Source organism: Oncorhynchus nerka, linkage group LG11 (genome assembly GCF_034236695.1).
Source record: "Oncorhynchus nerka isolate Pitt River linkage group LG11, Oner_Uvic_2.0, whole genome shotgun sequence".
NCBI lineage: Eukaryota > Metazoa > Chordata > Actinopteri > Salmoniformes > Salmonidae > Oncorhynchus > Oncorhynchus nerka.
This window is the reverse complement of record NC_088406.1, coordinates 37,675,856-37,690,133: the sequence shown is the minus strand read 5'-3', so window position 1 is coordinate 37,690,133 and position 14,278 is coordinate 37,675,856. Positions and strand designations below refer to the sequence as shown.

At 41.0% G+C, this 14,278-nt stretch overlaps 1 protein-coding gene across 6 annotated transcripts in view; it reads right to left on the bottom strand.

Moving 5' to 3' along the window:
• The window catches only part of LOC115136823 (BCAS3 microtubule associated cell migration factor-like), a 362,747-nt gene that overhangs the window by 292,265 nt on the left and 56,204 nt on the right, over nucleotides 1-14,278 (bottom strand). For all 6 annotated transcript variants that reach the window (XM_029672640.2, XM_029672643.2, XM_029672642.2 and 3 more), the window contains exon 13: nucleotides 2,664-2,757. In XM_029672640.2, coding sequence (XP_029528500.1) covers nucleotides 2,664-2,757 — 94 coding nt within the window. The remainder of the gene's footprint in view (nucleotides 1-2,663; nucleotides 2,758-14,278) is intronic.

The window sequence follows — 14,278 nt, the reverse complement described above, 5'->3', positions numbered from 1 at the left end:
ACCTGCCACCAAACATAGCCAGCACTGCCATCATCCTCTTTTACCACTTCACCAAATATTACTTTTATGGCCCTCACTTCTCTTCATTTTCAACTCTCCTCATTCAGCTTTTGTCTTATTGAATTAAAACTTCGACAATGGCCTTTCTTTGCCGTTCCCAAAAGCATTATCTGGCAATTGGCGCATGTATAGTTAAACCCTAAAGTTTAGCCTTATGCACTAATACCAGATAGGTCATTATTACTTTCATTACTTTAGGCTGTCTCCTCCCCTTCATCTACACTGATTGAAGTGGATTTAACAAGTGATATCAATAAGGGATCTTAGCTTTCACCTGGATTCACTTAGTCTTTGGCATTCAAGCCAGTTCAATCTTCATTTCATCAGACCAGAGAATCTTGTTTCTCATGGTCTGAGAGTCTTTAGGTGCCTTTTGGCAAACTCCAAGCGGGCTGTCATGTGCCTTTTTCTGAGGAGTGGCTTCCGTCTGGTCACTCAACCATAAAGGCCTGAATGGTGGAGTGCTGCAGAGATGGGATAAACTTCCAGAAGGACAACCATCTCCACAGAGGAACTCTGGAGCTCTGTCAGAGTGACCATCAGGTTCTTGGTCACCTCTCTGATCAAGGCCCTTTTCCCCTGATTGCCCACATTATGGGGTATTGTGTGTGTAGATTGCTGAAGATTAAAAAAATATATTTAATCCATTTTAGAATAAGGTTGTAACGTAGGAAAATGTGGAGAAGGTCAAGGGGTCTAAATACTTTCCAAAGGCACTGTATGTCATGGAAAGAGCAGGTGCTCCTGATGTTTTGTACACTCAATGTATATTTCCACACTATGAGGTTGTAATAATACCCTTTTATAGTGTAAGAGCTGTTTGAAAAGACTGCTTTAAATTTCAGCCCGTTTTGGTGGGATGGAGTTTTGGTCTGTATGGTGACATCACAATGTGGTAAATTAGTTAATAGACCAATAAGACCGAGTTCCATATCTCTCTGCCAATAACAGCTAATTTTCAGTCTCCCAGACATTCCCAGCAAAATTCTTGCTTTAGAAATTGCCCTTTGCTAAGAAGCTATTTAGGATTATTTTTGGCCATTTTAATTGTTACCCAAAAATGATTTGTATTGAGAAAAATCGACTGCATTGGACCTTTCAGGCTGCATTGTGTTTTTAACATCTGAAAGCCCTTGTGACACGGGTGAGTGTGTTAGGTTAATTGACACGGGTGAGTGTGTTAGGTTAATTGACACGGGTGAGTGTGTTAGGTTAATTGACACGGGTGAGTGTGTTAGGTTAATTGACACGGGTGAGTGTGTTAGGTTAATTGACACGGGTGAGTGTGTTAGGTTAATTGACACGGGTGAGTGTGTTAAGATTAATTGACACGGGTGAGTGTGTTAAATTAATTTTTGGGCCATGATCCCAGTGACTACTGACACACCAAACTCACTAACGCCTCTTAACTAACCTCTCTTCCGTTGTGAGGAGAGCAACGTAACTCAACACCTCACACACCTAAGGCTGTCCACCGGGTGTCGGACCGACATCAAGGCCTGACTGACTGAGTGTGATCACAGAAACACAAAGGGAGTGCCCCGGTGTGTGACTTCACATATCAATGCATGGTTGTCACTCTCCCACAGTGGGATGAAGTGCCATTGTCACTGCAGGGCCTGCTTGATGAAGCCACTTCTATTGTGTGTTGACTGCAGGTGAGTGCATGCACCCTCAGGCACAGGCCCCACTGACTACCGTTCTAACACAGACGCATACATCCCCACTTCATAGGCCCTTTCTGCCACACCCTGGAGCCCCACAGAAGAGGTTAAGACTGGGACACACCCTGGAGCCCCACAGAAGAGGTTAAGACTGGGACACACCCTGGAGCCCCACAGAAGAGGTTAAGACTGGGACACACCCTGTAGCCCCACAGAAAAGGTTAAGACTGGGACACACCCTGGAGCCCCACAGAAGAGGTTAAGACTGGGACACACCCTGGAGCCCCACAGAAGAGGTTAAGACTGGGACACACCCTGGAGCCCCACAGAGGAGGTTAAGACTGGGACACAACCTGGAGCCTCACAGAAAAGGTTAAGACTGGGACACAACCTGGAGTCCCACAGAGGAGGTTAAGACTGGGACACACCCTGGAGCCCCACAGAAGAGGTTAAGACTGGGACAAACCCTGGAGCCCCACAGAAGAGGTTAAGACCGGGACACAACCTGGAGCCCCACAGAGGAGGTTAAGACTGGGACACACCCTGGAGCCCCACAGAGGAGGTTAAGACTGGGACACACCCTGGAGCCCCACAGAGGAGGTTAAGACCGGGACACAACCTGGAGCCCCACAGAGGAGGTTAAGACTGGGACACACCCTGGAGCCCCACAGAAGAGGTTAAGACTGGGACACAACCTGGAGTCCCACAGAAGAGGTTAAGACCTGGACAGTGAGGTTGTGTTCCCGTCATCTGGGTTCACACTCAACAACAAAGAACTCCTCATCCCTCAACTCACTTTCTTCACGACGGATTGATTGCCAAAACTTGCCTTCAAATTCAGATTAGCATTCTTTACATCCAAAATAAATACTTTTGGTGTGTATGCCTGTGTGTATGCCTGTGTGTGTGTGTGTGTGTTGCAGTGAGCCATCTCCTTACCGCTGGGGTTGAATTCCATGCAGGATATGGGTTTGTCATGGGCTGGGAAGTGGGCCACCACTCCCTCTCCATCGGAGTCCTCACTCACCAGGACCTGTAACACACACACAAAAAATAATTTACACAGAGCGGGACAAATTCCAACACAGACTTCTTTTGCATCTTGCTGTAAAATAATGGAAAACGAATATGTTACCATCCCATTGGTAAAGACCACTGCCCCCTTGTGGATGTAATTAGCAATAATGCCAATAAACACCAGAGAGATGCTTGGAATGGCAAGTCATTCAGAAGCAAGAAAGAGAACACTCTCTATCACTCTTTCTAAACTGTCACCGCAGCACTATGCCAGTCATCTGTCTCCATGTGCTGCATGAAAACTAAGATGCTGATCTCAGACCAGTAGCTAAGCTCTAAGTCCTCCGACTGTGCAAAAAAAAAAATCAGTGCTGCTGAGTAGGAGCCTGTTCTCAGGCCAGGGACTTTGTGTGTGTAAACGTTTCTGGTCTTGAACAGATTATAACTAAGCTCAGACATAAGGCCAGAGAAAGAGTGAGAGAGAGAAAGGAGAAGGGAGAGATGGGGGGAGCGAGAAAGAGCAAGCAAAAGGGAGCGAGAAAGAGCAGGTCGGTCACAAAGTGATAAATCTGGTCTAGTGTTGCATTTAAGGAGCTGGGAGCAGTGCTGCATTCGAATTAATATGAGCCAGTCCAAACACAAAAACAACCACTGAGCTCAACTGAACCCTTTATTTCAGACTGGACTGGAGGGAGAGAAGGAGAGAGGAAAGGAGGGAAAGAGAAGTACAAGGAAAAGGGGTGACATAAGCCAGACCCCTTTTATTACATCAGATGCACAATGTTGTTCTGTGAGGGAATCCTGCTGAAGCCCTTTGAAAAGGAGAATTAGTGTCGGGGGCTACCTCTGGAGAGTAAACCTATTATACAGGAGGAATGTGTGTGTGTAAAGAGGGGTCACTACTTCCAATGAAAGAGTCAACAAACTAATAGTTTGAGTTGAGAGATGTGGCAAGAAAGCAACGCAAAACCTGTATAACACACAGCTATATGCTGAAGTCACACAGAAATCCCCCTTCTTTCCCTGCCTCCTCTCTCTCACCCCCTCCTCTCTCCCTCTTTCTCCTAACTGTGTTTATGTGCAGTGTAGGGTTACTGTAAAATTGCTGGTGACACAGTGCAGACCTGCACATGAGGAACTTAGCCCCGGTCTGGAGGAGCCCTCGGGAGACTGGGATGCGCACGCACACACACAGTGTTGTGTGGTCATAGTTTAGGAATTCAATGATTCTTCCACTGCACTACAATAAAAGGCATGGTATGGATTTATAGTAACCTTACGCCCCTTATACATAGCGGCTATAACCAACAATAGGGTGAGCATTACACAGACCCCCTTTCACTAAGGGAGCTAGGAAGAGAGGAATGTGCCAAAAATAGAGGACAGAGTACAAGCATCTTGTGAGGTTACTGGTGATGATTAGCAATGCATTCATTAAGTCTCCCCACGGCTTAAAAAAGCTGGCGCTGTGGCGAAGGCCGAGCTGGGAAAATATGAGTGAGCAAGCAAAATAAATCCCACCTTAGGCCCTGAGGTACTGTCAGGTACGTGTGTGGGGTGTGTTGGTGGGCTCCTGTGTTCGCTCTAGCAGAGGATAAAAAAGGTTTAACCTGGGAGGTTTCTCACCACACCACAAAACCCAAAAGGTGTGTTTACGGAGGTCAGAAAGGTCAAGAAAAAGAAGGGAAGAGAGGATAGAGAATGTGTTCTGATTGAAGCTGTGTGTGTAAACGGGCCTTGTATGTGAGAAGTGTAAACATGTAAGGCTGTAGCTCAGTAAATGTGACACTCTATTAAATATACTGTACAAGGAAACGGACACCTGGGAACGTTTTCTGGTTACCCACAACGCATCAGTAAAAAACACTTCTAACTCTGATGAGAGAATGTCTAGAGACAGAGTTCAGTTTGGTGCAAACAAAGAACAGCTGTGCTGGTGGGAGATTATAATACCTCAATGGATCGTAAAGGAATTCACACTACAAACTATCACCCTCAAGCTCTTAAGGAAATCACAAATGTCATGGATATATTGGAACCAGTGAATATATGGAGGGTTAAATATCCTGACCTAGTGAGTTATACAAGACGGAGGCTCAATCAAGCTAGTCGTCTTGACTATTTTCTAATGTCATTCTCGTTGGCACTAAAAGTTTAAAACGTGTTGATAGGGGACAGAACGCGGTCGGACCATCAGATAATTGGCATATACATTACGCTTAATGAACTTCCACGTGGGCGAGGATATTGGAAATTGAATAAAACCCTAACGGATAATAAAAACAAGGAACTAGGACAGAGGAATTTAACTGAATTTTTCCGACAACATAGATACAGCATATCCCCTCATTGTATGGAACACTTAAATGTTTAGGTCAAAAGAGTCCATATTAACAAAGGAAATACACCTTCTAACAGAACAGATAGATACCAATAAAACTGTACCAAAGGCTCAGAATAAATTACAGGAAAAACAAAACAAAGATCCTCACCCATGTTTTTCACAGTACGACTGGAGTTTGTAAATAAATGCCTACATTTTGGAGGATCTCTTATGAAATGGGTTAAAGTCATGTATAGTAACCATAGGTGTAAAATAGTAAACAATGGCTACTTCTCAGAAAGTTTTAAACTGTCAAGAGGAGGAAAACGTGTATAATATTACATATTGGATCACTAAAAATACAACATTTACATTACCATGTAGTTTACCAATAAAATGGTCTGATGATGTGGACATACTCGCTACACATATTCTGAAAGAAATACATGATCTCACTCCAATAAATGTAAATAGAAACTTAGCAAATATAGAGTAGATCTTGCTCCCATGGAAAGGAAAATACCTGTCTATTTCTAGACAAATTACCCTGATTAACTCTTCAGTCTCATCCCAGTTGACCTATTTGCTTATGGCCGTGCCTACACCTAGCGAACCGTTATTTAAATTATAATAAACGTCAAGCCAGACAAAATTAAACAGGCCTATTTATATAATGAATATGAATTCAGACGGCAGAAATTAAATATTAAAGCATTAGACCTCTCACTATAGGCTTCAACAACATGTAACAAAAGTTACTTAAATCCAAACTAGTTCTCTAGCAAATGAAAAAGTATGTCGCACCCCATTTTCAAGAATGTACCTTTTCCCTTTATTCAGATTACAAACTCGCACTTTCAATATTTGAAAAGGAAATCTCCCAAAATATAACGATTGTTAAAAAAAAAAGCCATAGAAAGTTGGTTGCAATTTCAATTTAATCCACAAGAAAAAAAAACAGAACAAATAATAGAACAAACAGTGGTTAAACTCAAAAATACTAATAGATTATTTTTTTTTATTCAAAACTAAATAGTTCTATTTATTATATAATTTACAAATATTATACTGGTGGAGTTGTCACACATGCAGCTAAGAAAAATATATGGAAATGTCTGCTCTACTCAAAATTATAACCAACTAATTGCAGCATTACTGCAAAAATGGAAGAGCAAAGTGGAAGAGGGAAAAAGTAGGGAACTTGTCTGTCGGCCCTGCATTAAAGACCATAATTGGTTAAAGAAAATTGTGATAGTTTCAGTTATTGGACCCAAAAAATGACAGCTATATAGATAGCGAAATAGTTGGGAAGAGATTTGATGTACCGATTCCATGGCACATTGTTTATGAACTGATACGCAAAATGGCGCCGGATTTCAAAACTTCAAATATTTAAATTTAATTATTATACGAAATTCTTGCAAACCAATACAATGTTATAAATATGGAGGGTTAAAAACCTATGCAGATTTTGCTGCGAAGAGAAAGAATAATTAAATCATTTGTTTTGGTACTGTCCATATGTAGCTTGTTTGTGGTCACAGGTCCAGGAATGGCTGAAGAACTGCAACATTTACCTGGAGCTAATGGTAGAATTGGCTAAATAAATTATCCTACAATGAGTCTTGACGGCTAGCAATACTGGGTGATTTTAAAAGTCAGTCAATAATATAATAATAGTTTTAGCAAAAAATATATGTTTTTACATTACAATCTGTAGAAATTATGAGAATAGAAAAGGTTCAGAACTTCTGTGAAACATAACAGCACAGTTAAAATATATGGCAAAAAAAAATCCCAATATGGTGTTGAGATAGATGGGAGGGGTTGAATGGAGCTGAAGGTTGGGAATAATAACATCTAATAACAGGATAACTAATGTAAAACATACTGTGTCTGTAAAACATATATACAGTTGAAGTTGGGAGTTTACATACACCTTAGCCAAATACATTTAAACTCAGTTTTTCACAATTCCTGACATTTAATCCTAGTAAAAATTCTCTGTCTTATGTCAGTTAGGATCACCACTTTATTCTAAGAATGTGAAATGTCAGAATAATATTAGAGAGAATGATTTATTTCAGCTTTTATTTCTTTCATCACATTCCCAGTGGGTCAGAAGTTTACATACACTCAATTAGTATTTGGCAGCATTGCCTTTAAATTATTTAACTTGGGTCAAACGTGTTGGGTAGCCTTCCACAAGCTTCCCACAATAAGTTGGGTGAATTTTTCCCATTCCTCCTGACAGAGCTGGTGTAACTGAGTCAGGTTTGTAGGCCTCCTTGCTCGCACACACTTTTTCAGTTCTGCCCACAAATTTTCTATGGGATTGATGCCAGGGCTTTGTGATGGCCGCCTCTCCAATACCTTGACCCTGTTGTCCTTAAGCCATTTTGCCACAACTTTGGAAGTATGCCTGGTGTCATTGTCCATTTTGAAGACCCATTTGCGACCAAGCTTCAACTTCCTGACTGATATCTTGAGATGTTGCTTCAATATATCCACATCATTTTCCTACCTCATGATGCCATCCATTTTGTGAAGTGCACCAGTCCCTCCTGCAGCAAAGCACCCCCACAACATGATGCTGCCACCCCGTGCTTCACGGTTGGGATGGTGTTTTTTGGCTTGCAAGCCTCCCCCTTTTTCCTCCAAACATAACGATGGTAATTATGGCGAAACAGTTCTATTTATGTTTCATCAGACCAGAGGACATTTCTCCAAAAAGTACGATCTTTGTCCCCATGTGCAGTTGCAAACCGTAGTCTGGCTTTTTAATGGCGGTTTTGGAGTGGCTTCTTCCTTGCTGAGCGGCCTTTCAGGTTAGGTCGATATAGGACTCGTTTTACTGTGGATTTTGATACTTTTGTACCGGTTTCCTCCAGCATCTTTACAAGGTCCTTTGCTGTTGTTCTGGGATTGATTTGTACTTATCGCACCAAAGTACACTCATCTGGGGGGACAAAATGGCACCATAGAGAGACTGTGGCATTCGTAAATTTATATTTTTACATTAATCTCCTAGCTTGAAAAAGTGGTAGAATTGGCTAAATAAATTATCCTACAATGAGTCTTGACGGCTATTTCTCAAAAATCTCAGACAACATGCCCAACAGAACTACTAAGAACTACCAAAACCACCATCCCTGTAGATGTGCAGGAGGAGCTAGCTAACGTTAGCGAAGCTAACACCGTTACGGATCCAGGCTCAATGGACCAGGTGATTCGAAAGATGACGGATAACATTACTAAAGTGATCGATGTTAAGATAAGAACGGTCTTGGAAGCAATAGCAGGCCATTCAGCTGAACTACAGAGGGTTGTCAAACGTGTTGATGAGGCGGAAGGAAGAATTGCCACAGTGGAAACTTCAACTACATCTATGGACACTAAGATAAAAGCATTTGAGAAACAGGTGTGCGAAATGGCAGAGAACATTGACGACTTGGATAATCGAGGACGCAGATGCAATATTCGTGTTGTGGGACTCCCGGAAAATTCTGAAGGGACACGTTCAGTAATAAAATTTGAGGAATGGATCCCTGGCTAACTACAAATGGACACTAAGGCTGGTCGTGTGAAGCTGGACAGAGCCCATCGCTCTCACCGATACCCGGTCCCAACCAGCGCCCACGGCCAGTGGTTATAAAGTTCCACAAGCAGTGCGTCATGGATGCGGCTAGAAACATCGGCTCTGATGGTAGTCAACATAAAAAGGTCCAAAAGGTCTCATTCTTCAATGATTATTCCACAGCGGTTGTACGAAGACGCAAAGCGTTTGATGAGGCGAAGGCTCGACTCAAGAGAATGAAGATGGACTACGCAATGCTGTACCCGGTCACATTGAAGATTATGGTCAACGGATCGCCTAAAAAAAAAAAAACTCTACACACCTGAAGAGGCTGCAACTCCACAGCATTGGATAACTTTTTTTAATTTGAATCTGATCATGTAACAGTGATGAGTTCTCACGTACTCAGGTTCAGTAATATTCGTATCTTTATTATTTTTCTTGCTAAAGTAACTGCCGCTATAGCTCAGGCTGAGATATGTGTGAATCTATATTGGTGCCCAGGCTTGGTTTTAGGTGGAAGAGCCTCAATCTTCTTCTATTCTATTGATTTTCATTTCCATAGAAATAAAGGATGAGGCTATTGAGTGGCAATGCGGACTTAAGAGTCTACATTGGAAAGTTGAAATCCCCTGCACGTTAGCTAGTGGGAAAACCCCCTTTTGGATCTTTACATGTTTAATTTTTGGGTTTAGTATAGTTCGAGTTCAGGGTTCATATCGTTTGTTTATGCTCGGTGAGATAGAAGAGAGTTCAACATATGGAAAAAGGTACCACCTCACTTTTACAGTTGGATTCAGTCTGGATATTGAATGGTCAAGGCACAATGGCAGGTAACAGACTGTGTGTATGTACATGGAACATTAGAGGGAGTCATAACCCCATTAAAAGAAAGAAGGTACTGTCTTGCCCTGTCTTGCCCTGTTGCAAGAAACTCATTTGGATGATAATGCGCATCAAATTACAACAAGGGGGGTTTACTCAAGTATTTGTCTCATCATTTTACATCCAGAAGTAGAGGTGTAGCAATTATTGTGAAAAAGAACTTACCACTTAAGGTCTTGAATTGTGTGAAAGATCAATTTGGTCGCTTTGTTATAATTAAATGGTACTTTACAAGGGCAGAACATTTCCATAATGAATATTTACTTCCCCCCCTGCCCACCCCCTGATTTCCTCACTAAGGTATTTCTAGACTTTTCAGAATTAAACTCAGACACTGCAGTGGTTGGAGGATATTTTAATTGTTTGTTGAACCCCCTTATTGATAAGTTTCCCAGCGGTTTCCCAGCGGTATAGCTTCACTCTCTCCTCAAGCTATATGAACATGGCAATAAGCTATATGAACATGGCAATAAGCCGGAAAAGTACTTGGCGTACAGTCAATTGCTACTATTACTGATTCTGATGGCAATCATTTATATGAAAATAAATTGATAAATGACTCATTTAAGACATTTTATGCAAATCTTTATGCCTCAGAACTGCCAAATGTTGCACCCAAATTAATGGAGAACTTATTTTCTAAGATTGAGCTTCCTACTATCTCCGAAGAACAGAGGTCTCTCCTTAATGCCCCTATTACCAAGGAAGAGATAATGTTCACGATTAAGAATCTGTAAAAAATGGTAAGGACCCAGGACCAGACGGGTTTTGTAGCGAGTTCCATGGCCTGATCCTTGAGCCATTGCGTGATATGTTTAACCACTCATTTTCAAATGACCAGCTCCCTCAAACGCTGAGAGAAGCCAACATATCACTTATTCTCAAAAAGGGAAAATGTCCAGAGTCTTGATCCTCGTACAGACCAATTTCCCTTCTGAATGTGGATAGAAAATTGCTTTCTAAAATTCTAGCCACAAGATTAGAGGACTCACTGCTACTAATTGTGAAAGGAGACCAAACTGGCTTCATTAAGGGCCGTAAGTCATGCAACAATGTCAGGCAGCTTCTTAATGTAATTCCAGCCTACCAACAAAGTGCTATGGATGGTCTTGTGCTCTCTAGATGCTGAGAAAGCATTTGATTGTGTGGAGTGGTCTTACCTATTCTTTGCTCTAAATAAATTTGGTCTGGGGGACAACTTTATAAAATGGGTGAAAGTTTTATATGATGATCCTCAGGCTGCTGTCCTTACTAATGGGCTACGCTCAAATAGCTTCTCTATATATAGAGGTACCAGACAGGGCTGTCCTTTATCCCTATACACTCAGGGCTATTTTCACGGTCAAATAGTTATGGAACCACTGGCTACGGTCAAAGGCCTATCAGGGTACCAGACAGGGCTGTCCTTACTAATGGGGGTCTAGCTTCTCTATATATAGAGGTACCAGACAGGGCTGTCCTTTGTCCCCTCTCCTATTTTCACTCGTTATGGAACCACTCAGGCCATAAAATAAGGGGCTGCTCATTGGTGATGTTCACCATAAAATAAGCTTGTCTGCTGATGATGTCCTGATATTCATCTCTAGTCCCGAGACTTCAATTACATCTCTTATTAATATTATTGAATTATTCAGGGAATTCTCAGGCTATAAGATTAACTTAACTAAATCAGAGGCTATGCCACTTGGTAACCTTCACTCTGTACCTAATACTTCTTCCCCCTTCCCTTTTAAATGGTCTCCCTCAGGTGTTACGTATCTGGGTATATTTGTAACTCCTAAATTCCAACAAAATGTACAAAGCCAATTTTGTTCCCTTGTTTGATACAATAAGACAGGTTCTGGAGCGCTGGAACTCTCTCCCAATTTCTTGGTTGGGTAGAATATCCCTCTTGAAAATGAACATTTTCCCTAGACTACTTTACCCAATCCAAATGATCCCAGTATTACTCTCCAATAAGGTAATAAAGGATGTACATGGATGGCTAATTCCTTTATATGGAGTAAACGCAAGCCAAGACTTAAGATGGCAATATTGCAGCTGCCAAGTTCTATGGGCGACTTGGATCTGCCCAATATCAGGTTCTATCAGTGGTGTGCCCACCTATGTTATATTTATGACTGGATCACAAACAATAACTCCTCTATTTGGTTAGTCATTGAGACTTCTCTTTCAAAATACCCCTTACCGGATCTTTTATCTTTCAGAAGTTTCAAGTCTGTAAAAGATCACTGCAATAATCCCATTACACTTAACAAACTCAAAGTATGGAGGTCAGTTCAACACTTCCTGGGAAGGTCCAAACTAACCTCTGCTCTTACCCAAATTCTTAACAACCCAGATTTTGGTCCAGGATTGCTGGATGCTGGCTTTAACTTTTGGCTTAATAAGGGCATACGCAGACTAAATGACTTATTTGCTGATAAGATTTTATTGTCATTTGAGCAGATGGTCGAGAAATATCGACTCTCAAAGCAGGACTTGTTCCGCTTCCTACAAGTAAGACATTATATTCTGAAGAGCACCACCTTAATTGGTAACCCTGATATGTCTGTCATTGAAATAATGCTTTTTTTCCACACAAAGGAAAATGTCTGTAAGTCTGTTTTATGATGCTTTAAGGTCCTTTTCTGCTGTCAACACACAGAGGGTGAAAAAAAGTGTGCGAGAAAAAGTTATCTGTTACTATTGACGAAGAGATGTGGGAGGACATTTGGAGATATGCAAAAACAATCTATGTAATCGTACTAGAGCAATCCAATTAAGAATAATACACAGATTGCATATATCCCCAAATCACAGGCATGCTTTTAGTCCCTCTTCCTCTTCCCCTCAGTGTCTTAAATGCAAAACTGATACAGGCACCCTAACACATTGTTTATGGTCATGTACCAAGATACTGGTCTGGTGTTCTGAAAGAAATTGAAATGATCCTAGGGGTTGATCTAGAATTGGACTCAGTTTCTTTACTGTTGGGTCTCCCTACTAGGCATGTTACTTCTGTGGGTAAGAGGAGGCTTTACAACATCCTTACCTTCGCAGCGAGGAAAAACATCCTTTTACAGTGGATTAGTGACAAGGTTCCTTCTATTAAAGATTGGCATAAGATACTATTTGAATGGGTGCCTCTGGAATATCTGACATGTACACTGCATTCTAAAACAGACCAGTTCTAAAAAGTATGGGAACCTTATCTAAATTACCCAGAACCCGAGGTATCAGCTATTATGCTGCAAGGATTCTCTTAGAATGGTGGTGATCTCTGTATTTCAGAATTACACTGTACGTTCCATGTGTGGAACCTAACTTCTTGGTTTAAAGTGAGCTTTTTTGTTTAATTTCTGTTTGTAAGTTTGTTTAAAATGTATGTATTGAGAGATGCAATGATGGGGATGGGGTGAGAGAAGCACTGAGCGGGGAGAGGAAAATGGTGTACGTATGCATGTGTGTGTATGTATATGTTTATGTATGCGTATGTATGTGTAGGTATATGTATAAATACGCAGGTATGTGTAAGTGAGTGCTGTTTTTTTGTTGCTTTGTCTCCGTTGTTGTATCTCTTAATATGGGTGAAAATTGTGAAATTCCAATAAAAATACTGTTACAAAAAGTACGTTCATCTCTCAGACAGAACGCATCGCCATCCTGAGCGGTATGACGGCTGCGTGGTCCCATGGTGTTTATACTTGCGTACTATTGTTTGTACAGATGAACGTGGTACCTTCAGGCTTTTGGAAATTGCTCCCGAGGATGAACCAGACTTGTGTGAGGTCTACATTTTTTCATTTATTTTGAGTTTTCCATGATGTCAAGCAAAGAGGCACTGAGTTTGAAGGTAGGCCTTGAAATACATCCACAGGTATACCTTCAATTGACTCAAATGATGTCAATTAGCCTATCAGACGCTTCTAAAGCCATGACATAATTTTCCAAGCTGTTTAAAAGGCACAGTCAACTTAGTGTATGTAAACTTCTGACCCACTGGATTTGTGATACAGTGAATTACACAAAGTAGATGTCCTAACAAGAAATGTGTGGAATGGTTGAAAAACTAGTTTTAATGACTCCAAACTAAGTGTATGTAAACTTCCTACTTCAACTGTAGGTCCAGAACTTTTGTGAAATAAATAAAATGGGAGAGGTTGAGGTTAGAGGAAGGAGTAAAAACAAACATAATATAACTATTGTAAAATAGACTGTGCCCATAAAATATATAGTTTTATAAGCCAAAGTGATGTTGTTCACTAGTTCACTCCAATTAGGGAAGGGTAGTGGGGTTAGAAAGTAATAAAAGGAAAATATATGTATATGTACGTATGTATGTATGTATGTATGTATGTATGTATGTATGTACAGTAGCAAGAAAAAGTATGTGAACCCTTTGGAATTACCTGCATTTCTGCATAAATTGGTAATCAAATTTGATCTGATCTTCATCTAACTCACAACAACAGACAAACAGTGTGCTTAAACTAATAACACACAAATTGTATTTTTCTTGTGTGTATTGAATACATCATTTAAACATGCAGTGTAGGTTGGCAAAAGTATGTTAACCCCTAGGCTAATGACTGCTCCAAAAGCTAATTGGAGTCAGGAGTCAGCTAAGCTGGAGTCCAATCAATGAGATGAGATTGAGGATGTTGGTTAGAGCTGCCTTACCCTATAAAAAACACTCACACAAATTGAGTTTGCTATTCACAGGAAGCATTACCTGACGTGAACCATGCCTCAAACAAAATAGATCTCAGA